Here is a 27,860-nt window from a genome sequence, read left to right as displayed (position 1 = left end):
CAAAAATTAAAAAATTATATGATTAATATTAACTTATATCCCCGCTAAATTACATCTAACGTAGTGAATGAGAATATATATAGTTTTAATTTATCAAACAATACAGTTTGTTAGATCTTTGGAAAGCTTTAAGTTGTCTTAATCTTTAAAAAGAAATGAATGCTTTCTTGTTTTTACAAAGCATTTCAAAACATACAAAAATAATAATCGAGAAAGCACGCGAACATCCTTCACTGTTCTTACCGTTCAAATCTTTTCTAAAGCGAGAAATTTTTTTTTAAAATAAAAGCAAGCTGTGTTTAATTATGCTTGTCCTTATTTCAGGCATCTTTATTAAAATGGTGCATTCTAGATTGTGTTGTAATAAAAAAGAAAGGGGCTTTGGATAATTAATTCATTTAAGAACGAGCAACTAGTCGATCATGGCGATATTATTCGTTTCACAGTTCAAGGACAATGCTTTTATTGGCATGGTAAATGCAGGCTTTGAAGTAGTAATAAATTATTTGTCATACCATCTTCTTCATCTTCTATAAGTAATGATTGAAGTTCTGGTGCCTGCATCAAAACCTCCATAAGTTCCATACCTAAGCTAAGGCCCTCGAGCACATGTAAGTTTTCAGAGGACCCTTGTTTATCTTGAGTAAAGTCGTGACATTGAGTCCATTCTCTTTCAAGAGATGATATCGTCATATAAAATTGAATATGCTCAGGAGAGCTTATGAAGAATTCCAATCCATTCTGTTTCATTCTTATAAATTGAACAAGACTCAAGTCAATGTCCATACGAAAACTTTGATTCCGTGCTTCATCAACAATACACCAAACCAATGTATGGGTGGATAAATTAATTTGACAGCTCAAGTTGCAAACTCGTTTCCATGTACCAATCTGTAACGTTTCTGCTGTTAAATGATGGATTTGTTTAACAGAACCTAAGAAAAAGTCAAATTAGATTAATTGATACAATAAATGTCATTTTTATTTACCTGCTGCTAAACCATTAGTAGTAGTTGATTCTTCCATGATTGCTGGATTATAAAATTGATTATTTGTAATATAATTTGAGCATCCATAAGCTGAAGATTGATAATGATGAGACGCAGGTGGGTCCAATGAAGCATGTCTTTCTAGTCTTGCCAATTTATTACGATGATAGTAAGGGTAAGGGCCAACTGAGTGCGCTCTAGTGCGTTCTGTGGAAGATGAAATAGTTGGATGCTTTTTGTAAGTGTGACGATTATCAGAAGTGGTGGACGAGCTCGAAGTTGAAGCGGATAGAATTAAATCGGGGGTTGCACTGGAATGATTAGAGATCCACATGCTACTAGGAATAGGGAAGGATGATGACGAAATAGGGGTAGGTGATGTAATATTAGCTGTGCTATTAACACTATTTGTATTTTCAGCGACAGTAGTAGTAAATGATGGATTAATGGAGCCCATACTTGCAGTGTTGATAAAGGTCTGTGCTTTACTTAATTGATGCTGCTGTTGTATTTGCTGAAAATAATAATAATAATAGTAATTGTATAGTTCAGGATCAATTGTGCCGTGTTGTTGCTGTACCGCGGCGGATTGACAGGCAGCGGCAGCAGCATTAGCCGCATACTGTCGTTGCATGTAAAGAGTTTTATCTTGTAATTGCATAGACTGTTTTGCTTGATTTTTTACTTTGGCTCGGCGATTTTGGAACCAGATTTGAATCGATCTTTCCGGCATACCGAGTTGAATAGATAACTGCTCACGAGTTCTACTGTTTGGAGAAGGGTTAAGACTGAATGATTTTTCCAAAACAGCCAATTGTTCTGGCGTTGTTCTAGTCCGTTTACGTGGTCTAGACATATCTCCATCAAATGGTAAAGGAGGCATGACAAATGGAGGAGGAAGAGGAGGAGGAGTTAACATTGAAGATCTTTTGTCATTCATGTCTGTATATTGAAGTTGTGAAATATTATTGTAATTCACATCATCTCTACCGTTGTTATTAGTAGATTTTGTAATGAATGTATCCGACATCAATGGCATCATGTTGTTTTAAATAATAATGATAATAAAAAGATGGGAACAAGAAAAAAAAAAAAAAAAAAAAAAAGAAAACCAGTTTTAGAGATTATAAATAAAACAAGGTTGTACAATGATTTGTTGATATTACCAATGACCTTTATTATACTCGGATTGCCGCTTCAAAAAAGTAAGGTAATATCAAATGTACCGAGTCTTGTCGAAAGAATTTATATTAAAAAAGAAATATAGAATAATTAATGCCAATGCTTAATTGATATATAATTTTATTTTTTGTTCTCTTTCATACATTTATTTAAAGGCTTTCACGCGCGTGTTTTTAACACAGAGATGATGTATAGAAAGCTAAAAAAGAATAATCAACTAGTGGCAAATAAGTCGGATAGTAAATCAAATGTGCTTTATTTTTCTTTGCCACACGTGCTTTGGTATTTGATTTGTGAAACCAGTGTAACAACTAGACAAAAATAAGACGTCTTTTTATTTAGGTTCAAGAAAGAGGGAAAGAATAAGAGTTTTTATTGTTAGTGTAACACTTATTCTACACTATTTTTATTAATCAGTGTACAAAATAATAAAATAAGGAGGGTATTTAATTCTCTACATAATCAGGTGGTGGAATAGATGGTATTCTTTCTAATGTCTCATTACTATTATTTTTACTGGTTGAAAATAATTGAAATTGAGACGCCATTTCCATTTGTCGACGAAATTTAAAATAACATGAACATAACTGTGGTTGCGGTTCAGACGAAGGTATTTGTTCATCTGAGTCTGGCATACACTGTAACATTAAATCCTGTTCCATCATTTCCTGTAATAGTTTGTTTTTATCATCGCCATGACCCAAGTTTGCTGATGTAACATTCAATTCTGAATAAGATGGTAAACGACCATAATCCTCTTTTAATCTACAATCAAATACGGTAATTGGTGTTTCCAGTCGAATCGTTTCACGTTTTCTAATCACTTGAGTTCCATTCTCTTTTTGATTTGTTGACTTGCGTAATTTAGAAAGCCAAGTAGATTGTTGAATTGGATTGGCATTAAGATTATTCATATGTTGTATTACACCAGCATTTTCACTGTTATTATTGATCATCATTGATTGTCTAGCATGTATATCAGTATGAGGTGAAAACGCGACGGGTGGTGGAGTCACTAATGCAGATGTTGTTTCTGCTACTTGCTGCTCAATACTTGTAGAATTATTAGAGTTATTAGCGCATGCTGTCTGAATTGATGTTCCAGATGATTCATCTCCAAAACTACTCGTGCTACTGTTTGTACTGAAAATAGGTCGAGAAAAACTGGCTTCGTCATCGATGAATGATATTGTCAAGGTGATGTTGAGGTAATGTCTAAATAATATATCTTTATAATAAGTTGTATGATGTATATTTCTCATACAAGTAGGTGTAGCAAATGTGATTCTGTAAGCAATTGTATCTGTTAAATCAACACCTTTTCCATTCTTTACAAACACAGATCGTAAATCTCCTTCACCTTCTGATATACTTTCACTTCCTTCTACCAACTTGACAGATTTCAAAAAAGCTAAATGAAATATTTCAGTGTCTGTTCGATTGGCTCTTGCTTCAGCAACATTGTATCGTCTGTTTTCAATCACTGAAAGCTCCATATGTTCCAATCTAACTTTTTTTCTGTGAGGTTCTAAAATCAACCTTAGAAAGAAGAGATCGCCAGAAGAGAATGCGGCTCGTTCCACAACCAATTGGACGTCAGCAGCGGGTAATTGTTTTTCATAAGTACGGGATAAGTCTTGTAAGGAATTGTTGGTTAATAGTGAATCGGACATGTATGCGCGAAGTACTAGAACAGGTTTTGAGGCATGCCAATTATTCAACATTTGCTGTATTCCGCTCTCAAATAATGATACTCGAGCATCCACCGTATGTCGAACACGACCATAAACATCTTCTATTGTTTCTACAATTGACTAAATGAAAAACAAAAAAAAGTTTAATGTTTTATTTGTTTTATTTGTTTTTTTATTATTTACGTTTGGTACAATAAATGCAAATGGAAATCGGTGTATTCCAGCTGTCAACTTTATAAATTCATTCTTTTTTGCTTCTAAAATTTGTACGCTTTCTTCACTTAAAACTTTTTCATGAGTTAAACGAGTTCCTCGAGCACCGATACCTATCAATATGTTATTTCACATATACAGTATCTAAGCCAAAAAAAGATGTTTACCTTCAGGCCAATATGTAGTCGCAACTGATTTAAAAGTAACTGTAATACCAGCTATTTTTGTTGATCTTGTTAATGAAAGAACAACTGTTCCAGTAAAAACAGAAGAGGCAACCTCTGTAGGAGGCCCTCTAAGAATCAATGGTTTAATTGGATCAAATGATAGCCTTTCTTGCGATAAGAGGCCTAAATGCATGTCAAAATTTATTTCTAGGAAAAAAAAAAAAAAAAAAAGTAAAAAAAAAAATAAATTTTTGAAAAAATTGAAGAGTCCCTTGCGGTTCGGTAGTTTAATATTTCTTTTTTTAGAAAAAATAGTAACTACAGCAAAAAGAAAACACCAGTGATTCCTTACTTGTACAACACTCGTGAGAAACTTTTCGTGATACTGATCATTTTGTGATTTTTCATTGGTTAATTAGAACTTTAGTGAAATCAGCCAACACTTATTTAATTGAATAAATTCAGAGCCCGCAATACCAAATCGCAAACAACAAAGTCTATAATGCAGATTTTCAAATATCAATGGACAGAAACTAACTGTTCAATGTGGCTATAGCACTTTCTCAATTTGTGTCTATTTTTATTAACTGATCTCATTTTATTTTACTTTACAATGAGTAACATGGTTTTTTATGGATAAAGATTTTAATGTTTATTAAAACGCATCAAAGAGTATAAGGCTTCAAATGTATTGAACAGTGGCTTATAAATTGCAAAAGATATTAACAGATGATTATAAGCATATATTCTTTATAATTATTTTTGAGTTTGGTTGATAACAATCTCATCCAAGGCAGGAGCCTGTTCAAAGAGTTGTTGCTAGTGAGCTTTCCATACAAATCGGATGATTGTAGGAAAAAAAGTCATAGATTGTAAACTTGTCATGATATTGTAAGATGTAATACTTGGATAATCTAAGTGGAAATTAATCTTGGAATATTGAGTTGCAGTTAGGAGCTTTAGGATTTGACAAGTATTTCTTGAAAGCTGCTTTCCACAAGACTTGTTTTTGAATGCAAGTATAGAGCATACGTTACTCTGTTTCTGGTAATTTGCACAGCTGACAGTATTCGTCTTCTACGTTTGCTAGGATAATTCTGTGCAAATTGAGCCGAATAGATAACTTTTATGAATAATTTTATACCTTAATTGCCCAAGTCAGATCAAAAAGAAGTATAAGGGAATCAAAAAACACCATTTAGGTCAAGAGTAGAAAAAAAAAGTAAATATCATAGACATTTGTGTGAGTTCTGGGGAAATCAATTCAGGGGTCGTTTTTCGGGGAGAAAGTAGAGATGAGGGAGGAAATTTCTGATAATGAAGGTGATCAAGCTCAAAAAGAGCCAGCTATATAGTGTGTCGGCGGAGAAACCAAGAAGAAATGGACTGAAAGTGCTCGTGATTTGCGAGTGAGCAACAAGTTCAAAAGGAAAGACATGAGATCTTCATTTGTATTCGGCATCTGTAACATTCAGTTCATATTGAGACATTGAATGACAAGTTTCTTGGTAAAAGAGCGGTCAAATTGCTTGGGATCGAACTTTGGTAGGTCACTACGCTGCCAGCCAAGCATGTATGGATATAGATAAATCCAGAGAAGTACAAAAAAGTATATAATATCCACAAAATCACCAAAAACGAGAAATTATAAATAACTTTAATTCAAAGTAAATCACTTTTTTTTTTACTTTATTCAAAGTAGTTTGAGCTACTAAAGAAGATCTAGAGGGCGCTTATTAAAAGCAACTCGCACTCAAATTATAGTCAAATTAATTAAACTCTACAAGCACCAAAAGAAGCAAATCCCATATTGTTTTTAACAGTAATAGTAGAAGCTTATTCTTTTAAAAACTATGGTTTTTTAAAGCTGAAACAAATTGATTAAGCGAAAGGGGGGGGATGTAAAAAGCCGAATTAAACAAAACTAAAGAATAACAAAATGAAATTATTTTACAATATTTTATGAACAAATGGACAGATGTTAATATTAACTTTGAAAATGTAAGATTTATATAGTAACTACTCCCCATGTAATTTGCTTTTTCCTTTGTTAATAATGGTAACTATATTTATATGTCTTCAGAAATACAATTTTTTTGTATGAAACAATGCTACTTCGATAATAATATTATTTTTCCAATACTTTTATAACTGTGCATGATAATATGTTAACAGTTTGACAGATATTTGTATTAGTTTTTTCTTTGTTAAAAACTCGAAACCATAGTAGAATTCACTTAATCAAGAAATAATTTATCAATTACTATTAAGCTTTCTAAGCAATAGGTTTTATTAACTTTAGCTTCAAATAAGTTTTGCTAATTTTTTGTTTTTTTCTCAATACTTTTGTACCTCTTTCTTATTAATATATTCATTTTTGTTTTGTGTTTATATTCTTTTTAGTTGTTTATTTTACAATTTTGCGTTATTTTTTGACATATAACATCTATAATGCTTGCTCTTTATAGATTTCATTATGAAGAACGTTTTAGTTGAGCTTTTTTAATTGTTTTTTTATTTTTATTATTATTCTGCAGCAAGCTCAGTTAATCATGCTGGATTACGCTGAGCTCGATCAAAGCTGACATTCTTAAGGCAAGCAATGATACCCCCAAATATGTCGTTGTGATGCTTTCTTCGCCAAATAAATTCGATAAGCAGCCAAGGCACCATTTTTTTTGTTCTGAGGGTGGGAGTGACATTAATTTTTATGCCATTCCAAGTTCCTAGAAAAAGTTTATTAAACTAGAGCTATAAACGCTTGTATACTCCAATTTTATGCTTACCCTCGATCGTATTGGTGTGGACATCGCCGTCACGAAATGTCACAATATGATTGACAGTTCGATGCGTTAAGTTCATCCCAAGATTAACCATGTTCTCATATGCTCGCCAGCAGTCGGTGTGTACTATCGACCCATCGGCAACGTAATTCCGAATAATTGTATCCATTGTTTCCGTGTTTCTGTTATTGACAACAACAAGAAAACACTTTCGTTCAGGTGTTTTTTCAACACCACCTACCACCCAAACATCCTCCACACGGTGTCCTCGATGGTATTTTCTTTTGCCAAACTTGGATTCATCAATTTCTACCACGATTGGATTTCCATCCACATCATAACCACCGATTTTGCAGTCGTTCTGCTGTAAATCTTCTTGTAAAACTTGGTACCAATCTTTCAAAGTTTCATGTACAGCATATGGCGAGCATCCAACCATGGTAGAAATTGTCATGCGACGTACTTTCAAACTCCAAAAGTAAAGGATGGAAAGCGTATCATAGGTTGGTAAGCTGCGATTACTAAAAAAGGAAGCATTTCGTACAGCAACTTGACGTCCATTGCAACACTTCTCACCAGTTTCCTGATTGATTATAATTCCATTGCATCTCCAAAGTGGAACACTTCCTGTTTGCTCCAAATACATAACGCTTCCTTCATCACCATTACAACGGTACACTGTGTTGCTTCCATAATAGATTCCGTTGTTAATAAAAAACCTAATTTATAAAAAAAAAGAGTTATCAATATTGCATACAAGTGTGCTCTGCTATACTTTTATACTTACTACATACACGCTCCTTCAGTTCCAAAAGTTAAAAAAAAAAGCTCCGATGGTCATAATGGGAACGTTTTGATCTCTGCTCCTATGATCGGACAAAATATTATTTTGATTTAAGCCATCGTCAATTTCAAAAGCTTCTATTTCCAATAGTTCTTCATCCTCATCGTTATTTACATTAGTAACTGGTTCATCCAAAAGTAAAGGGCTTTCAATCTCTAAACGCGTCTCCTTTACTGCTTCAACAGAATTAACAAAGATGTCAGGGTTGCTACATGAAGAAGCGAGATTTTGACTATGAATACCAGCTAAATTAGCGCGGTTTACATTTGAAAAACTAACAAAAGCAGACATTATACAGAGTTAAAAAAATTTTTCAGTAAAATTATGTCCCACACATTTGTAGTCTGCTCTGCTGGGATATTATTTCTTTTGTGACGTAATACAATATATTCGATTAAACTAAATATTTTATTTATAGGCCTAAATGAACACGCGGCGTTTCAAGACACCATAACTGCCCAAGCCAAATCAAATGAGATGTAAAAGAAGCTAAAAAATCCCTTATGGGGGCTAGGGCAAAAAAGGAAAAAGAATGTGAATGAATAGTGAGGGAAAGACGTGTCATAGACATTAGTGTAAGGTCGGCTGACGAAGTTGGCGAATCTTTTTTGTGTGAAGTAGGTAGTTAGGTTCATAAAGAATGGTACAAGCAGTTGGATAATACAATATATACACTATTTCCAGAAATTAAAGTCGTCGTGACTTGTCGCAACTACATATAAATTATATTATAAAACTTTACAAAATGCGACTTTAATTTCTGGAAATAGTGTATACAAATATCTTTCTTGACTGCAATGCTTCCAATGCCAATTCGCAGCTTTTCTTGGCTATTCAAAATGGGCACTTATTTTTTGTATGAGGGCGAACGAGGCGAATCATTGGTGAGAGTAAAGCTGATGTTATAAAATGGGAGGAAGACATTAATCCTTACAACTTGCAAACCTTGGCTAAGTTCAGTAAATATCACGAATCTCAAGTGCCTGAGTTAGACATAAATAACGAAATACCAGACCAAAAAATGAAGGAGCTGACTGCTAAAGTATCGAGAAGCAATTCAGGAAAATAAAACAATTTATACGCTGATGCTCAAAAGTATCTCTTAGTATACTATGTCAATTTCTAGTTTTCTAAGGCTTCAAATGCTGCTAGAGTAGCAGGTATTGCCGAGCGTACTGCTGAAGGCTGAGCATAGGGATTAAGAATTGAGCCTGATTAGGACTTCTATACAAGCAAACGAACAAGATCAATCGCAAGAAGAGCCAATTACAGGATAAGCATAAAGAATTACTCATCAACTTTTATGATGACCACTCCCAAGCGAGAACATCAGATGCAATAGATAATTTGACGAAGTAATTTGAAGATTTCAGCTTAAATAATACGGTTGTTGGAGATTTATATTGCATGTGTGCAACTTTACAATAAAAAAAGCCGCGCTTCATCCTGTGGCAAGAAATGACGAGGATATACTTAAGAAGTGCCTAGCCTGAGTAAAGTAGTTGGCAGAAAGTGGCATGGCTTTTTTGAAGAATTGTATTTTTATTGATGAATCTAGCTTCAATATCAACAAGAGACCATCTACTGCGCGCTCTCTACGCGTTACATCAGTTATAGTCACCACACCACTGACTAAAACAGTATCTCATTCTTTACTTGTTGCTATATCTGTTTGGTGTTTTGAATATTGAAATGAGAATTCCTGAGTTTCTAAAAAAAAAAAAAAAAGTGGCCCAAGAAGAAGCACATGGCACAAAGCAAACAGTTCCTAAAGGAACCACAACAATCCATCATTTAAAGTTCATTCTATATGCATTAGATGTAGTGAATAGGCTACCCATTTCGCTGATTTTCTTTTTCATTTAGCAGTTTTTTAAGCAAATAGAAATATGTATTTTGAAGTAGAAATGCATTATTATTAAAAGCATATATTGCTAGATATACACTTTGTTGAGACAACCCTCAAAGTGACTCAAGGAATGCTGAATAGAACCCTTGATATGGCGAATGGGAACGGCATCACAAGCATCAGAAATCCTAGACTTCAAATTCTCTTTATCGTCAAACTTACCGTGTTTGACTTTGTTTCTAGCGACGGAACAGAATAGCTCTATTGGATTAAGGTCAGGACAATAGGGAGGAAGACAGGCACGCTTGTGTTCGCTGCTTGTAATCATCTTATCCACCTCAGTCAACATGTGAATAGGTGTACCATCCATGAAAAGATAAAACTCTTTCGTTTCTGATAAGTGACAAATCGTGAATTGGAAAACCAAAACCTGCTAATTGCGTTTTGAAAAACGCAAAATGGCATTGGGAGCACTGTATATTTGATTATCAACCTTTTGCTTATGACAGTGCCCTTACAAACACCATATATGTAATTAACAAGTACATAATAGAGGAAGCTGTTTTTAACCCCCTTTATCCTCTTTGTTTTGATTATTTCCTTCATCTTCTACTTTTTTATCATCTGTAATTCATAGTTGTTGAATACCTGCTTTTAAGGTCAAACTCTAAGTACTGTCAAATTCATGTCAATAGTTCCTTTAATTCGGCGTAGGATCATTCAAAAGCTCTTAAACTAATAATCTGTACTACATAACATATAAAGCACTTTGTGCTATATACAATACATGGCCTACATACTACTTCAAATCCTAAACCATATTGTTATATTCTAAGGCGTACTTTATGTTGTATGAGTTCTCTCTCACACTAAAGTCTAATAAAAAAAAAGTTATGTACAATCATTCACTAGGCCTTTACGCATCACTTCCTTTTTGTTTAAACCTAGTTTTTGTAATCTGCAGATATCTCATCATGAGTATTGCCCGTGGTGAAAAGTATAAATTACCATTTCCTTATTAAATTATCACACTCTCTTCACCGAGTCTTGTTCTCTCTTGCCATTCTTATTCCCTAGACTAAGTCAAAGGAACTTTAATTATATATTGCTACTACTTTTTTTTTAACTTCTTTTTTTTTTTTGCATCTTGCGATTAAAACAATAGGAATGCATATTAAAATAAACCCAAGGCTGTTAAACGGTTATTTACTTCTGAATCTACTTCTCATTTGAAAACATTCTAGTGTCTTTTCTCATCATGTTTTCCTCTGTTAGTCGTAGCTACAGGTTAAAATGCTTCAAATCACTTCTTGTATATAATTAATAAAAATATACGCAAAGTTAAGAATTTCAGAGTTCTTTCAACTGTACATATTCTCGTACTATCTATAGAAAAAGATGCTGTTTTTGAATCTTTTAATTCGAATCCAAACGGCCTATATGAATATCGATCTGTTATTCATATTTTAGAAGGATGCGTGGACTATTGTAAAAAACAGCTGTGCTTGTTAGAATCTGAATGCTTAAAAGCAGGTATTAAGAGAAAGCTGACTAACATCACCCCAAAGCGAGTAGGCACCAACAAATGATCCTATACTTTAGGTTGTGCTCAAGCCATTACGGGTACATACTCTTTGCCTGTGTGTATTTGAACAATAATCATGATCCGATGTTTGTTTTAATTATAAACAATCTCAAAAAATCTAAAGAAATATACAAATAAACTTTTAGTTTTCTCTAATGATTCAATTTTTTACTGGTATTCTTCCTACATAGCATTACTCGCAAGAACCATGACTGCTAGTCCATCGCTGCTTTTTCCAGTAATTCATGTGTATGTGAGTTTAATGAATACTGAAATAAATGAAAACAATTTATGGAAATGAGAAAGGATAATAACGCAGCGAAAAAGCCGCGATATAAAAATAAGCACGCGACGAAAAAGCTACACATCTCAAGACTCAAATTATACTGTGCAAACTTTGAAAGGGAAAATGTAATGACTAGCATTAATTAAATATAATATAATACAATCGTAAGTTAAAAAAAGGGATCTCTTTCGCTTCCCTAACACTTTTGATAATTTTTTTTCTTTTAAGGAAATAATTCATCATATCCACCCTCCTTCAAACCATTCAACAATTACAAAATAAACTCGCAATCGCTAATGCCAAGATACACCAGTTGCAACAGGAAAACGCTTCTTTGCGGAAGCAAGTATCCTCTGAACCCACACTAACTGCAAACTCCAGCCCTCCTTCTGAATCTACTCTCCCCTCCTCCAAACGTCCACGCTCCCCCAGCAATGATGCTGCCCCTCCCACAACCAAGGTATCCAAGGTTCCAAATCCCAAACCCAAACATAGTTTAGATGCCATTGCTCGGCAGTTTTCCTCTCCTACTGCTCCTTCCAGCTTCACGTTTATTCACGTTCCCATTCACCGTCGCCTCCCATCCATCAACTCCGTGCTAACCTTCGTGAGTTGCACATTAACACACGCCGCATTCTGGATATTCAATATTCAGATCGAAATGTGGCCAGCTTCCTTATCCATACCGGTTTCGAACCTGAGCTCCATTTTCAGCTGTACAAACACAAAATCACTATTCCTAACGACTTTGACCCTCTGAGCCCCTCCATCATTCGTGATCCTACACTTCTCAATGAATCCATTGAAAGAAAAACTAAACTTGCTCGTCATGTGCTCCTCCAACGACTTGGTTCTGCTTTCCGCCGTCTCAAGGCTCCTCTTTACAACGCTGTCACTAACTACTTTCTCCAATCTGGGCTCATAGACCTCAATTTCTTAGAGTCTTTTGAGCTCGTTCCCCCTTACAGCTATCACAACCCTCTTCTAGACAAGATCTAGAGCTCTTTTATGCCTCTTCCCTTCCCTTTCCTTTTTCCTTTTTGACTATCAAAAAGGTTTTTAGCACTCTTTTATCCTCTCTTTGATCTGACCTGGGTAATTCAATCCCAGAAGTGATTATGTGCTCAATTGGGTTATTTAACCCTTTTATAACATAAATACAAATCTATTATAGTTTCTCATTGCAGCTCTGCCGTCATTCTTAACGAAATAGAGCGTAGCCACTCTACGAAAAAAAATCTATGATTGTTAGTTCTTTTTGCACCAAAAAACATAGGCAGTGATTGCAAGTTTTAGGCACATGTAAAATAAGTAGGCCATATGTCTGGTATCCGTTTTCAATCAAAATTATTTTTATTACAAAAATCCCATTTTCTTTGCCCTTCTTTTCTTTTTTATTTTTTTTTTTTTTTTTTTTTTTTTTCTTTTTTTTTTTTATTCCGCATCTGCTTCTTCATCATTTGTATCGAAAACACCCTTTGATCTCTTGGTACGCTCACGTTGATAAAATTCGGCCAAGATATTTTGAGGAATACGATTTAATAACTCCTTAGGGAAGATGCGAAGAAGAGACCAAGCAAGATCAAGAGATTCGTAAATGGTTCGTGATTCATAAGCACCTTGGGCAATAAAAGTTCTTTCGAATTTTTCCAAAAATTCGAGGGATAATTTATCTTCTTGGTTCAATGCTTCTTCACCAACAACAGCCTTCATAGCAGCTGCGTCACGACCAATGGCGTATTTGGCATACTATTCAAGGCCATGAGTGAGTATATAAAAACATTTAAAATGAAGCGGTCTTTACCAATTGGTTAGATACATCACCGTGGTCTTTTCTAGTCATACCCTCACCAATGGCCGACTTCATAAGACGAGACAAAGAAGGTAAGACATTAATAGGAGGATAAATCTGACGGTTGTCAAGTTGACGATCAACAAAGATTTGGCCTTCAGTAATATAACCAGTCAAATCAGGAATAGGATGTGTAATATCTGTATATTAAAAAGAGTTGTAAAAAAAAAAGCACGGAAGATGCACATATTTGTTTTACCATCGTTGGGCATAGTTAAAATAGGGATCTGAGTGATAGAACCATTACGTCCTTCGACTCTACCTGCACGTTCATAAATAGTTGACAAGTCAGTGTACATGTAACCAGGGTAGCCACGACGGCCAGGTACTTCTTCACGAGCGGCAGAAACTTCACGCAAAGCATCAGCATAAGAACTCATATCGGTAAGAATAACCAACACATGCTTTTCAAGCTGATAAGCATAATATTCAGCGGTAGTCAAAGCAAGACGAGGGGTAATAATACGTTCGATACTATTTTCAAATATGAATTAAATTTATTATGATAATTATATTACAGTTTACTTACGTAGGATCATTTGCAAGGTTAAGGAAAAGAGTAACACGTTCCATCGAACCATTTTCTTCAAAATCTTGCTTAAAAAAACGAGCAGTTTCCATGTTGACACCCATAGCGCCAAATACAATTGAGAAGTTTTCTTCATGACCATCGTGAACACCTTTAGTAGGAGCTAACTTTTGAACAAGGCCTGCTTGGCGACAGATTTGAGCGGCAATATCATTATGGGGAAGACCAGCAGCAGAGAAGATGGGAATCTTTTGACCACGAGCGATAGAGTTCATAGTATCAATAGCAGAAATACCAGTTTGAATCATTTCTTCAGGATAAATACGAGAGAAAGGATTGATAGGAGAACCATCGATATCCAAGTAATCTTCTGCAAAGATTTTGGGACCTTTGTCAATAGGTTTACCAGATCCATTAAAAACACGGCCCAACATGTCCTCAGAAACAGGAATACGCTGTGTTTCACCGGTGAAGGTAACGTGAGTTTGTTTGGCGTCGATGCCAGAGGTTCCTTCGAACACCTTACAAAAGTGTAAGCAAAAACTTCCAATTGTATATATCATGCATTCTTATATTTTTACCTGAACAACAGCTTTTTTACCTTGAACTTCTAAAACTTTACCTTGGCGAATGGTTCCATCAGGTAAAGTCAAGTTAACAATTTCTGAAAATTTAGGAAACTAATTCAATTAAATATTAGAGAAACGATAGATAGATGATCACAATTCCATTACTTTAACATTATCAAGAATAACTAAAGGACCGTTTACACCAGTGACAGTGCGGTAATCTATTTACTTTCTTTAATAACGTTTCAAGCTTAATGTTGCATACAATATTACCTAAACGAGGCTTTGCAATAAAATCTCTGGTGACAGCTGATTTATGAAGTTCAAATGCTTCGCGGGCACTAAGAGGTTTGGCCATTTTTAAATGTAAAAGTAAAAGAGGAAACAAAAAAAAGGGGACAGAGAAATGTTTTGAGAGTTTCAAAGTTTCGTCGGCAATCAAATTCGATCATGTCATCATCGCGTTACTTGAGAAGACGGCATATGTGGAAAACTTATAGCGGAGAGCCTTTTTAATACCCGATACCCATTCAAAAGCACATGCGCGTCTTTCAAACCTTTTCTCACCGTTTTTACTTTTTAGCCAAAATGTATAATACGAAGACTTTAGTTATTGGAGCTATACCAATTGGCTTACTAGCTATAACACATTTAAAGTCTCTACCTCTTGTTTATACGATACGTGCCTGGTTACTATTAAGAAGCCTCATAAGAAAGGCAAAGGCCAATCAGTTGCGCCCTGACCGTAAGCGAACGTTGCATTTTATTGCTTATATACTGTTTATCTTATTTCAAATTTATTTAGCCCTATTCTCTACAGTAATACAAGAGCATCGCTGCTATTTGGACGATATTGATTACAATCAGCATATGGTGAGTTATTTTTTTTATATCATATTATTTTCTCAATCATTTATAGAACAATAGGTAAAAAACAAAAGCAGTAGTGTTTGTGTAACTTGCTAACAAACTGAATGGATAAAAGTATGTATAACAAAGCCCTGGATTTTAGTAGAATTGAGATTTTTTACACAATTGTACCAAAAATCATGATGGAGCCTGATCATCATATATTTGCTCATAATGCAGGAGTTGTTACACTTTTCAAAAAAGAAATACCACCATTTTCCAAGTATACAGTTGAAAGTCGTATTTATACATGGAACGACAAATGGGCTATGATTCAGCACCGGTTTGTGCTTGATGATGGTGGTGTTGCTTGTTATGCTTTAAGCAAAACTGTATTTAAAAAGTTATCTGGGAGAACTATTCCACCTAGACAGGTATTTCAACTATGCGGTCATGACCTACAAAACAGTGAAGTTGAAGAAAGAAGATCCCATAACTGGAAAACTGCTGAGCACATGTTGAATTTGGATAAAGTTATGCATGATCCTTATGTTTGGAAATCAAGTCTCTAAGTATGCTTATTTGTTATTACTACTTTTATAAGCTGCAAGCTATGTAGCTGTTGTTTTTGTTTCACTTGTACTTTCTCCTTGATCAATATAAATTTATTTAATATTATTGATGCTGTAATTTAAGCAGACTTTATGTCTGATTATTTTTTTCTTTTCCGCCTTTGTCACTTTAGCATAGTGAACTCGTTAATTCGAAGAGTTACTATAACAGATTTTTCAGTACTATCAACTCGGTCTACACTGTCTCTCTCCCTTATTTTTTTTTAAAAAAAAAGTGGAAAGTTATACTAAGATTTTATGATTTACAATACATGAACTTTATTCAAATAGTAAAGCTTGATTTAATAATTATGACAAAGAATGTTGCTTTATATAGTGCTAAAGAGATACTGGAGCTTCTCCTGAGGTCAAAGAAGCGAAATACTCTTCAGAAGCACTAACATCTGGTTTAATAGTCTTATCTCCTTTTTTCCAGTTTGCAGGACAGACCTCGCCATTTTCATCAGTATATTTAAATGCTTCTACGAGACGAAGTGTTTCATCAACAGAGCGACCTACAGGAAGATCGTTTATTGTGATTTGACGAACAGTGCCTTTTGGGTCTATAATAAAAAGGCCTCGAAGCGAAATACCTTGTTCTTCTATATAGACACCATACATTTTAGCAATTTCTTTTGTTTTGTCAGCTAAAATTGGAATTTTTACTGATCCAAGGCCACCTTTTTGACGCTCTGTTTTTGACCAAGCTAAATGGGCGTACTCTGATTAAAAACCCCCTTTTCTTTCAGTAACAAAAAGAAAAGGGATTTTATTTTTTTTATTACCTGAATCACACGAGGCCGCTACTACATTACACCCTAGCTTTTGGAATTCCTCAATGCGATCTGAAAAAGCTATGATCTCGGTAGGACATACAAATGTGAAGTCCATTGGATACCAAAAGAATACAAGATATTTCCCAGAATAGTCTTTTAAAGAGATATCCTTAAATTCGTCACCAACCACAGCTGGCGCAGTAAAAGAAGGAGCGGGTTTCTGTACTCGAGCGATTTGTATGACTACTTAGCATTAGACTATGTTTTAGTACGAGATATTTTTCTTTACCCATTTTTTATTTTTATTTTGCAAAGACTTTGTAACTAAAAAGAGATAAAAGAAGCAAAAAAAAAAAAAAAAAAAAAAAAAAAAGTAGAGAGACAGGGTGAACAGAATGAAGACATATGATATGAAAGTGCTACTAATTTATCTTTTTTTTTTTTTGTTTAAAAAGAAAAAAGGAAATAAATTGACAAAGTATTTTAACGTTTGAGATAATATTTAGACACAATAATATAGTCCTTCAAAGTAGTTTGCAATTTATCTTAAATTCTGATTGCTATGTAACTTAAATATAAGGCTATGTTCGCTTAACTATGACCACAGTAGGAAAATAATTAGCGAATATATTTGTAAGAATACCTCAGGGCTAAATTCACTTTACTTCTATACCATTGCATTAATCAACTATAGGATAAATTTTATAAAGATTGCAAGGAAAAATAATTGCTCAAATATGATTATATTTACATTATTTTAGGCAAATAGTAATATGGAATAACAACAACTTCTCAAAAGGTCATATTTTTATTTATCGCTGTGGTTCATTGCAAGTTAGGGTATATCCTTTTCCTTTAATATAGTTCATTATTCAAAAATTAAAGCTTGACGTAAGAATGAAGCAAAAGGTTGTTGTTTAGGAAAAGGGGATTTTAGAAAAAAGATAGTATAACAACAAAGATAAAGAAATACTGTTAGAACTTGGTATCTCTTTATTAAGCTAAGATATAACTAAGTGATTTATATAAGGGACTAAAAAGAACAAGAGAGGACGAGGCTCGATAAAGAGATTGTTTTATTTAATAAGAAAATTGTACTCTATTTATACTTTTCATACACGGATAATATTTCATGTCATGGATTAATAATTAATGAGTATGATATAGCTGATGACAAATAGATAAGGGTTACGTGTTCTCCCATTGTTATATTTGTCATCATAAGCATTTATCCATAGATTATACTTCGAGCTCAGGATCTTTGTTGTTATCAACTTTTCATACTTTATTAATCGAAATTGTACTACGTAAATATATATAATAATGAAAATAAAAAATTTTGTGTACTTCATCTTCTTTTCATTCGACCTTGTTACTACGCACTTGGAACACACCGTCGTAGCTCTTCAATGACAAATGAACCTGATAATTCGACAAATCCTCCCGCTTGGGCTTCCATTCTACTCGAACGCTTTGGACAACTGGAAGCGCGTTTTTCATCCGCTTCATTTCTTAGTGACGATCCTAATGTGGTTATTCGCACACCTGGATTTGAGTTCACCCCTCCGTTGATATGGTACAACAACATCCACACATTACTGAGGATTTTTTCCGTCGACCTTTGGATGACAGTCAATGTCGCCGATATTTATTTGAATGTCCAAAGAACACTTTGCGTCAATATGACCCCCCAAAGCTCAACGCGGTTCAACTCAATCAACAGGCTAAGCTCATGGATACACAGCTATACCTGTTGTATAATGGTAATAATGATTTAGGAAAGGGTAGAAACAAAGATTAAGAAACAGTTTAAGTTAAAGTAAAAATTATTCTAATTGAAGGCATGTATTTATATCTTATTGAGTGAGTGGCTTGATATCTTCTATTGTTATCGTTCTTCTAATCTTCAGGTACTTTAGCAAGTGTTATCTCTAATTATGATTATGAAAACTTTTCATTTGTTCTTTTGTATGTCTGTCATAGATTATCTTTTATTCTGGGAATTCCTCACTGAATTGAAATAACGTTATTTTACGCGTTATTTCAATTATGTGAAAGATTAGCAATATTCCTGACATTGGATTGGATTTGGTTATTTTAGTTGATACCTCTTATCAAAGAACTCCCATGAATACAATACATATTCTAAAAGAACATGTTTAATTGGAATTGATTGTATGATCTTATTTAAATAAACCTATACTTTATTTTATTTTAATTATGATCTTGTATTAAGACTTATATTTATTAATGTCAACTACAATCAGTTACTGTTCTACAACATAATCCCCTCCCATGTATGATCAATACCGCTTAGATCTTTTACGTCTACCTTGGCTCTTATTCTTCTCATTAATTGTTGTGGAAGAGTAGCTGGTTTCTTTTAAGTCTATTGATATTTTACGTTTACTTGACTGAGGATTAGATTCCTTATTTGTATCATTTGATTTTTCTTTTTTATCAAGAATTTTATATTTTGTTTTAATGTCTTCAGGTACAATACCAATTCTTTGCCAATATTCAGCTATGAATTTAAGATCTGCAAAGTGAGATGTAGGTTCCCATGTATCTTCACTCTCATCATAACCCTTCCATCTACACTTATAAATATATTTTCCTTTAACTTTTTTATGTGCTAAGATGGCTTCAACTTGATAGAATTTATTTGAGGATATTACTTCATCCTGTGATATCATCTTGAGTGCGGATGATGGGTAGTTTTTAGGTAATAAATTTCCCTTTTCATCTTCAAGCACATATGATCCACCTTGGGTGATCCTTTTAACTTTATAAGGTCCTTCATATGGAACATCAAGCTTATTTGTTTTATAATTTACTGTTACCATTACATAACTATTTTCGGGGATTGATACAAGTTTATGTGACGTGATTTATAGACTGTTGTTTTAACTATAATAATTTTACCAACTTTATTTAAAAAAAAGAAATTAATGATCAATTATATTAAAAATTAATCCTAATATAAAAACATACCAATGATGTTGGTATTGATTATGATAAAAAAAATTAAAATTGCTTTTGTCTTGGTTGTTAGTTTTTAAGGAAAAAGAAAGAGTGAGAGGATTGATGAGTTCTAAGTTATTTAAGTATTCAAAATCCAGGTGGATTTGAGTTGTAAAATAAGTGTCGGGTTTTGTACAAATTGGTTTTGGCAGTGTAAGTTTCTTAGAGAAAATTTATTGTCAAATTTAGTCTGTCACGGATCAGACGCATCAAATTTTTCCTTTTGTTTGTTTGTTATTATTTTTGTTCTTTCGTATATAGCAGGAAATACAATTTCTGTCATCTTTTTTATATTTTTAAAAGTTCTGTATTTAATTCTTCCTTAGTTGCTTCATTTTTTTCCTGACTGAAATCTTCAAAGTCACTTGGATTACGACCGAACATTAAAGTGAAGGGTGGCGTCTTTGTACGTTCATTATATTTACTATTTAGGTAGAGTTGTGTAGAAGGAACATATAAATCTCAGTCTGCTTTAGCACCTTCGACTTGTTTCTTTATAGCTTTTACAGCACTTTGCACCCAACGTTCACTTACACCATTAGCTCTGGGATGGTAACTAGATATAAGTCTATGATCATAACCAACATTTTCAGCAAGTAATTGCATAAGCTCATTTACAAATTCACCACCATTATCAGATTGGAGTACACGAGGAAAACCATAATTAGAGAATACATCGATTAATGTCTTTACAATCGTCATAGACTGTTTATCAGGGATAGGTTTCAATATGCAGTAACGAGTAGCAAAGTCAACCATAATCAGCAAGTAATTGTTGCCATTCAAGGAAGTTTTCATGGGACCAGCTAAGTCGATGTCCCAACTATCACCAGGTAATGTGGCTGTTATAGGTCTTAAAGGGTTATAACCTTTTTTGATTATGTTAAATTGTTGACAGGGTACACAACTTTTTACTAATTCTACTGCTTCTTCTTTTAGATTATTCCAGTAGATACCTTTACGTTTTAAAGCATGATAGATTGCATCAGAACCAAAATGTCCTTTTAGATGCTCTTTAAGAAGAAGTTCTTTACGTTCTTCTGAATCCGCTGGTGTTATGTATTCACCGTCATTAATACTAGGTAATTTTATAGCTGTTCTGTTAAGCAGACGAGCATTATCCCCTCCCAGTTCATTGACAGGATTCTCAATTTCATAGAGACGAGAAAGTGTATCAGGTAAGATGTTATCTATTCCTGGCAGATGAACGACTTTAAAATCATACTTTAATAAAGTATCCAGCCAATTTATCAGCATTACGTTTGCTATTTTTTGCGTGTGAAGATAGGTTAATGCTTTATGATCCGTATATAGAGTGAAGTGATTACCCCAGAGATATTTATGGAACTTTTTTAATGCATAGACTACTGCCAATAATTCACGCTGGCAAGAGCAAAAGATAGGTCCCGGAGATCGTTGGCCTCAATTAAGCTCCGATCTGCATGAAACTCCGCATATACATTTTTGTATCCCGTATCATCTTTGATGCCTAATTTGGTAAGATTTTAATCAGCGCATCAGGTTCTATTGGCCATTGAATTTGCCTAGTCTACCGCTTAGATTAGTCAGGGTCAATGGACTTTTTAGAATAATTTTTTTTCTTTCCTTTTGTGCTATTCTGCGTTTTTTATTTGTTGACCCTGGACTCTGACTCGGAATAGATAATCATCAATGTGATTGGATACCTATGTTGCGTGATTTTTTGTAGGAAGAATATACGTACCCCTTTGCATTTTGTATTTTCTCTGTATTTTACTTATTTTCGTCTATGTCCGTCTCAAGCTCTGTTATATCCTTATGACGTCGTGGTGTCCATACTTCTGGCCAGTTGTCTGCTCCTGATGGGTCTCGTACTCCCTCGGATGATGACAGAGTGAGCGAAGCAAGAATCATTGTGTCAGAAGAAACTACATGGACGTAAGTGATATAAAAGGAAAGTAGAGCATGTTTACTAATGGAATTGCAGTCACCCAAGGGAATCCATTGGTGCGTTCTACGGGGAAAAGCGCATTTGCAACTTTAATGGATGCACGAATGAGATGGTCCCTGTTGTAGAACAGAGTCTGTGTGATATTTGAGGTTTTATAATATAAAAAGTACTAAGTCAATCAACAAATGTAAAAATAAGTGAGACTCAAAGTAGATTGTCCTTTATTCAAGTTAAAAATATGAGGGTATTTATACTTTTCTAATCACGGCTAAATATTAATATTTACAGTATATGACTATTGATTATTAATCGATATTAGACAATGAGTTATTTATATGATTGGCATAGTTTAACATCTTCTTATCAAGAAGTAATTATTAATCCTGATCCAGGAACTTATTAGAATATTCTGGAGTGGATCGGGATTTTATTTGAAGTGGCGTAATACAATATCCGATATTCCTAATTCGGAGGACCATTGTTCGTAGTAACTTACATTATTACTTTATTACATGTGTAAATACCACAGTCTGATCATAACGGACATTGAATAATCACAACTAAAAGAAGTATATTAAAATTGATAAAAGATAATAATTTAAATCTTTATTAAATAAAATATATTCTTCTTCTTTTTTATATAAAACTATCACTATTAGATTCATTCTATAAAGTAAACATGAACACTAAATAAGTCATGATCTTTACTATTCATCATTTCTGTAAATGAATAATAATGGATCAGGTACCTAGTCAACTTTGATCTGACTGGAGGCATTTCATATAAATATATCTTTCCTCTCAATGAAGACGGGACAACTCTCCCAGATCAGTTAAAGAACAATAAGATCTATAAAAACAACGAATTAAAAATTTTCATAATCGATTCAATGATCATTCTTCAATCAAACGTGTCAATGATTGGATCTACGCTCATAACTACTCATTTACCCGCCAATTGATAGAAGAATATAAATAGTAGACTTTGTAATGTTTTCTTTTTAACAATTAAGATTGTCTTAAATAAAGTTCAGTCTCAAAAAGTATTCTTTTGGTTTATCTTTGTTATTTCTTTTACTTTACCAGAACATAACATAGACAACCATTCAGATACGATTTTGGACTTATATTTGGGATCGTTATCTTGCATAAATTCAAAATCAGCCATTATAAGGTCGTTTTCTTCACAATAGCCAGTCATAGGCTTCACCAAATCATCTTGCAATACAGATAAATAGACGTTCTTGTCCATATTCTTGCCTACGTCGACAATATACCCAACCCCGTACCATCTAATACAGCTCCAAACCATAAGTGATCCTCCACCATGTTTTACGGTTTGCTTTACATGCCTTCTTTTAAGCTTCTCATTTGGTTGCTTCCATGCATAAACCTTACCATCCGATCCAAAACGATTTATTTTAGTCTCATCAGACCAAATCACGCGTTTCCAGTCTTCTATGGTCCAGTCAACGTGATTAGGAGCCCAGTCCAATCGCTTTCGTCTGTTTACTTCACTGAGCAATAGTTTTTGAGGCTTTACAAAAGAGGTTAAACCAGACCTACGCAACGATCTTCGCACTGTTTGGGCTGATACAACCTTTTGCAAGTCATTTTCGAGTGTGTTTCTGGCTTCTACTGCATTCTCTTGACCTTTAACAGTTACTAATCGGACTAAATACTGATCATCCCTGCTGTTGAGTAACTTGGGGCGACCTGCTTTAATGCTGTTTACTTCGTTTTTTATTGTTTTTCGAACGTTCTGAACAGTTCCACGGCTTGCTCCAGTTGTTTTCACTGTTTTTGATATAGAGTATCCGTTTTTTAAGCAGCTGATGATACGATTACGGAGATCTTCACTGATAGGTTGCATATTGGACGTTGGTACACTTTTATATAGCAGTTAGTTCCTGTAGGTGTAAGAAAAATGGCAGAAAAAGAAAGAAAAAGATACTTTGAGCATTGAAGAATAAAAAAAAATCTTTTTTGGTAGCTTACACTCTGTGACGAGCAAGATCATAAGCTGATGTTGAAATATTTGAAGCGGTTCCAAAATTGTACAAGTGTAGTCGGCATTTGTAGGCGGCCATAGCTCCATCCAAAATGACGTTATCGCCGACTGAATAGTACCAAAAGGAAGCCAAGAAGCTATACTTTTGAATGATGTAGAACATGCTGTAGCTTATCTATCGTTTTGGTATCGATAAATCTTACAGAATCAAAAAATGCAAAACACTTGTACAATTTTGTAAGCTACTGTATATTAGTTGAGCAAGACCCGAGATTAAATGACGAGAGATAGTTACGACCGATATGATTTGACATGTATAAGGAAAACTTTATAAACTGATGTAAATAATCAACTGTTGAGATGAAAGTGAAACTTGGCTGTTCAGGGCAGTTGGTAACTATCAGGATCTATTCTTATTCAAACTCATTTGTAAAGATTTAGCTTAGAATGATAAGACTGTTATCTTATTGATATGTCAAAACATGACACCTTGGTTGCTGACTGAGGCCAACGCGTTTTGTCCTGCTGTGTTCATTGTTGCTAATAAGTGATCTGAAATTGTAGAGTCGATTTTGAATAATTTTTTTTTGAAGTTTTCTGATAATGTTGATTTGTTTGCTGTTTTTAATTGATTTTCTCTCGTAGTGACCATCAAATGTGAGATTGGAGTTTGTAAGGCTTTTATAGTGTTAAATAGGTTTGTATTGAATAAGTCTTGTTGTAAGATCAAAGGTTTAGGTAGGATTTGATTCCAAAAGAGTAATGATTTGAGTGTGAGTTTCTTGTGTTAAGTGACTACCACATCTTATGAAGTAGATCAAACTGTTTTGAGTAAAGTAAAATAAAAAGATAAAATAAAAGTAAAATAAAAAGGATTTACAATGAAGTGTATATACAGTAGGTCAAAAAACTGCTGCAAGGAATCCATTTTTCTTGGTTTTTGTAGCGCATATCCTGTTACAATGGCACAAACTGCCTCTGTTTCCACATAGTAAATTTCCTACATGTCTTGAAAAATCCGAAAGAGTTTAAGCCCTATTGGATAAGTATTGAAGGAAGTATGAGATGCGCAATTTGAAAATTTGGAAAAACGAAAATTTGAACGGAATGAACTTATTTATTAATATTTAGTTGAACCTCCTTTTCTATTAATAGTCGCTTGAGTTCTTTTCGAAATGTTATCTACATGACTTCCGAAAAGATATTTATCGAAATCAATTCATATTTTATCAACTTGTTCCCAAAGCGCATTCGTGTTCTTTGCTCTACGTTCGTAATATTTGAGATTCAACTTCAATTGATGCCATACGTGCTCGATTGAATTTAAGTCCGGGCTCTAAGCTAGCCAATCGTTAATATAGCTCTCTTGGTTACTACATAACTAGGCCATTGTAAATTATGCCTTGTGCTTTGGGTCATTGTCATGCTAAAAGTAAATGTTGGACCAGTCGAAATTGTAGTACTTCATAGTACCACAAAGCGTAGTGTTCAAAATATGCTGGTAAACACCCGAGTACAACTTTCCATCGTAAATTCAGCAAGCATATTCTGGTCCTTCAGAGGTTATACAACACCAGGACATCAATTTGCTAGCTTCATGCTGAATTACAAAATCCAGGTCATGATGTTGAAAAAGGTCACTTGGCCTTTTCCGATAGTGATTATCACCATCAAAGCCCTATACGTTGATCTTGGTTTCATTAAAGTAAACGATTTGTTGTCAGTCAACCATTGCCCAATCCTGATGCTCCTTGTTCCATTTCAACTGATGCTACGTATGCACTTTTGTCTGAAATGGCTCCTTTTTTTCTATCAGAAAATGGAACTCCATTGATTTCAGTACGTTAATTTCTGACTGGTATGAGATATCGTAGCCAAATCCAACAGGCTCCCGGTATACCTCTTTGGAAGTCTTTAAAACCCGTTCAATGACTTTTCTTTTGATTAACTGCTTCGTCACTTTGGAGACTACTGCAGGTCTATCACCTGTGCTCACTGTCCTACTTCAAAACAACGTTATAAAGTATCTACTAACAGTTGATTCATATAATCCAGTCTCCTTAGCAATATCATATTTTGATGTGGATCCGGTTAATGTCTGTTTGAGGTCGTTTACTTTCTCCTCTGACAGTCATTTATGCATGCGATTGACGAAAGGGTAAAAAAGAGAAATAATTTAAACAAAGGAATATAAAATTTAAAATAAAGGAATTGTAAGCACTCTTAAATATAGATAGCATTCTAATCACGTCAAAAGTGAGAAAAATTGTGATGGCAACCGGTTGGGTCGTATTAAAATTCATTATTTCAAACATATGTAAACAAGTAAAAAATACCGGATGTTTAAAATACTACCTTTAGCAGTATCAAATTCCACCAATAACCATTGCCCACATCCGAAAATTAACGAATAAATTCCCTTCCTATTGTGGCACAAACAGTCAAAGTTTGGGATAGTTTGGTGCGGTATCCATAGACAAGCAGCTGTAAAACATGAATTTTGCAATTCCTTGCAGCAGTTTTTTGACCTACTGTACTTCAAGGGACTTCTTGTTCTTGATGTTAAGTAAAATAAAAGAAAAATAAAAGAGATTTACTTTGAATTATATTTATTGAAATAATCAAAAGTAAGTATAAGCAAAAATAAGTATAAGTAAGTAAAAGTAAGTAAAAGTAAGTGAAGTTAGAAAAAGAATAAGAAATATTGGGCTATTTATATATTTTTTGGTTTTTCTGATTATGTGTTGTTTTTGGTGATGTTTTGATAAAAGTTTTTGTATGAATTCATAGAGTTATATGAATACATAGAGTTGTATGCGTTTGCATTGCTGTATGAATTCAGGCAAGATTCGTGACACCAAGAATTGAATTTTCTTCGTTCGTTGTGCTACAATAGTGTAACTTGTTAGTACTTGGGACTTGGCTTGTGTTAAAGTGATGTAGATTTGTTTAAATTGAGATTTGAAGTCTTGAATGACTTGAGTTTAGGTAACTTGATTGAACGTTTAACGGTTCTTTTGATAGAGCAAATTGTATTTGAGTAGTGACCACCAGATCTTTTTAGATCAATAAGGTTAAGTGTGAGATTGTTTGATAAAAGATAAAAATAAAAGGAATCTTTCTTGATTTATGATAACTCGGGTATCAGATCAGAAAGAATAAGTAAAAATAAAAAGAAAAGAAAAGGTAATTGTGACCCAATAAGAAAAGATTGCTTTTTAAGCGCAAGAAGATATGATTTATTGAATTGGATTGGATAATGTTATTTTGTTTAAAAATATTGTAAGGTTCGTTAGGCTTTCGGGTTTCGATAGATTTGATATAAGTTGTTGAGATAAAGTTTTAGTAATTGAATAAAGTATTGGATAAAGTAAGTTCCAAATAGAGTAGATAATTCGAGTTATAAGTTCGCTTGTGTATAGTGACCACCAGATCTTGTTAAGTGGATCAAACTTGATTTGTAAAGTAAGATGTAAAGAAATGTAATAAAAATATAAAACGAATACAATGAAGATAATTTGCTTCAAGGGAATTCGACTTGTTTGTAATAAATTAAGAAAAATAGATTTGTCTTTTAAGAGACTATTTATTGAATAAAAGTGAATATCAGTGAACTCAAGTAAATTGAAATAAAAGATATAGGGATATTTATATAAAAATAATAGAGGGAAAAGAAAAAGAAATAAGATTGATATTTTTACTTGAGTCGATGTTGTGTATTTCAGTTAAATTACTGAAGTAAGTCGATTTCAAAGTCAGTTGTACCGTCCAAAATTTTATAGATGTCTTCATCATTCTCGTTACAATATTCATCTTATTTATATAAAAATTGGCGTGGCTTATTGTTTGTGTTGTTTGACATCTATGTCGAACGACATCAATGTCGCTGGACATCAAAATTATTCTTGTGATCAGCATTGTTCTCTTGATCTAAAATTTCATCATTTGTGCTACTGTTATTTTAAAGGTTGGCTTGTAGTAAGTGAGTTAAATTGGGTAAAGTTTGCTTGTAGAGCTTGATTTAAGGTTGTGATTGCCTTGTAAGTTGTTGTTTTGTATGGAATTTAAGCAGATGCTTGATAAGTAGTGACCACCAGATCTTATGTGTAAGATCAAT

At 33.8% G+C, this 27,860-nt stretch overlaps 12 protein-coding genes across 12 annotated transcripts; 3 read left to right on the top strand and 9 right to left on the bottom strand.

Moving 5' to 3' along the window:
• Nucleotides 1–462: 462 nt before the first annotated feature.
• Nucleotides 463–2,031, bottom strand: RO3G_12689 (uncharacterized protein; the record flags this gene model as incomplete). Its single annotated transcript, XM_067667273.1, has 2 exons — nt 463–935; nt 990–2,031. 2 exons carry the CDS (start codon nt 2,029–2,031, stop codon nt 463–465), a joined length of 1,515 nt encoding a protein of 504 aa, XP_067523374.1.
• A 586-nt stretch (nt 2,032–2,617) lies between these two features.
• Nucleotides 2,618–4,438, bottom strand: RO3G_12688 (uncharacterized protein; the record flags this gene model as incomplete). The annotated part of the gene is made up of 3 exons (XM_067667272.1): nt 2,618–3,985; nt 4,136–4,191; nt 4,246–4,438. 3 exons carry the CDS (start codon nt 4,436–4,438, stop codon nt 2,618–2,620), a joined length of 1,617 nt encoding a protein of 538 aa, XP_067523373.1.
• A 2,357-nt stretch (nt 4,439–6,795) lies between these two features.
• On the bottom strand, nt 6,796–7,467 carry RO3G_12687 (uncharacterized protein; the record flags this gene model as incomplete). Its single annotated transcript, XM_067667271.1, has 2 exons — nt 6,796–6,971; nt 7,032–7,467. 2 exons carry the CDS (start codon nt 7,465–7,467, stop codon nt 6,796–6,798), a joined length of 612 nt encoding a protein of 203 aa, XP_067523372.1.
• Nucleotides 7,468–9,806: 2,339 nt separating this feature from the next.
• RO3G_12686 (uncharacterized protein) lies at nt 9,807–10,070 on the bottom strand (the record flags this gene model as incomplete). Its single annotated transcript, XM_067667270.1, has 1 exon — nt 9,807–10,070. The coding sequence occupies one exon, from the start codon at nt 10,068–10,070 to the stop codon at nt 9,807–9,809; it is 264 nt and encodes an 87-aa protein (XP_067523371.1).
• Nucleotides 10,071–11,514: 1,444 nt separating this feature from the next.
• Nucleotides 11,515–12,352, top strand: RO3G_12685 (uncharacterized protein; the record flags this gene model as incomplete). Its single annotated transcript, XM_067667269.1, has 2 exons — nt 11,515–11,559; nt 11,897–12,352. The coding sequence occupies 2 exons, from the start codon at nt 11,515–11,517 to the stop codon at nt 12,350–12,352; spliced, it is 501 nt and encodes a 166-aa protein (XP_067523370.1).
• Nucleotides 12,353–13,026: 674 nt separating this feature from the next.
• RO3G_12684 (V-type proton ATPase subunit B) lies at nt 13,027–14,407 on the bottom strand (the record flags this gene model as incomplete). Its single annotated transcript, XM_067667268.1, has 4 exons — nt 13,027–13,341; nt 13,397–13,584; nt 13,644–13,918; nt 13,974–14,407. 4 exons carry the CDS (start codon nt 14,405–14,407, stop codon nt 13,027–13,029), a joined length of 1,212 nt encoding a protein of 403 aa, XP_067523369.1.
• A 723-nt stretch (nt 14,408–15,130) lies between these two features.
• RO3G_12683 (uncharacterized protein) lies at nt 15,131–15,963 on the top strand (the record flags this gene model as incomplete). Its single annotated transcript, XM_067667267.1, has 4 exons — nt 15,131–15,287; nt 15,348–15,415; nt 15,462–15,469; nt 15,528–15,963. 4 exons carry the CDS (start codon nt 15,131–15,133, stop codon nt 15,961–15,963), a joined length of 669 nt encoding a protein of 222 aa, XP_067523368.1.
• A 378-nt stretch (nt 15,964–16,341) lies between these two features.
• RO3G_12682 (uncharacterized protein) lies at nt 16,342–17,071 on the bottom strand (the record flags this gene model as incomplete). The annotated part of the gene is made up of 3 exons (XM_067667266.1): nt 16,342–16,709; nt 16,788–17,021; nt 17,068–17,071. The coding sequence occupies 3 exons, from the start codon at nt 17,069–17,071 to the stop codon at nt 16,342–16,344; spliced, it is 606 nt and encodes a 201-aa protein (XP_067523367.1).
• A 1,280-nt stretch (nt 17,072–18,351) lies between these two features.
• On the top strand, nt 18,352–18,802 carry RO3G_12681 (uncharacterized protein; the record flags this gene model as incomplete). Its single annotated transcript, XM_067667265.1, has 2 exons — nt 18,352–18,541; nt 18,762–18,802. 2 exons carry the CDS (start codon nt 18,352–18,354, stop codon nt 18,800–18,802), a joined length of 231 nt encoding a protein of 76 aa, XP_067523366.1.
• A 279-nt stretch (nt 18,803–19,081) lies between these two features.
• On the bottom strand, nt 19,082–19,624 carry RO3G_12680 (uncharacterized protein; the record flags this gene model as incomplete). The annotated part of the gene is made up of 2 exons (XM_067667264.1): nt 19,082–19,167; nt 19,282–19,624. 2 exons carry the CDS (start codon nt 19,622–19,624, stop codon nt 19,082–19,084), a joined length of 429 nt encoding a protein of 142 aa, XP_067523365.1.
• Nucleotides 19,625–20,264: 640 nt separating this feature from the next.
• RO3G_12679 (uncharacterized protein) lies at nt 20,265–21,059 on the bottom strand (the record flags this gene model as incomplete). Its single annotated transcript, XM_067667263.1, has 1 exon — nt 20,265–21,059. One exon carries the CDS (start codon nt 21,057–21,059, stop codon nt 20,265–20,267), a length of 795 nt encoding a protein of 264 aa, XP_067523364.1.
• Nucleotides 21,060–22,768: 1,709 nt separating this feature from the next.
• RO3G_12678 (uncharacterized protein) lies at nt 22,769–23,906 on the bottom strand (the record flags this gene model as incomplete). The annotated part of the gene is made up of 2 exons (XM_067667262.1): nt 22,769–23,621; nt 23,731–23,906. The coding sequence occupies 2 exons, from the start codon at nt 23,904–23,906 to the stop codon at nt 22,769–22,771; spliced, it is 1,029 nt and encodes a 342-aa protein (XP_067523363.1).
• Between the last annotated feature and the right edge of the window lie 3,954 nt (nt 23,907–27,860).

This window comes from Rhizopus delemar, genomic scaffold (genome assembly GCF_000149305.1).
Source record: "Rhizopus delemar RA 99-880 supercont3.11 genomic scaffold, whole genome shotgun sequence".
NCBI lineage: Eukaryota > Fungi > Mucoromycota > Mucoromycetes > Mucorales > Rhizopodaceae > Rhizopus > Rhizopus delemar.
The sequence above is the reverse complement of the archived record's forward strand: the minus strand, read 5'-3'. Positions and strand labels throughout refer to the sequence as shown.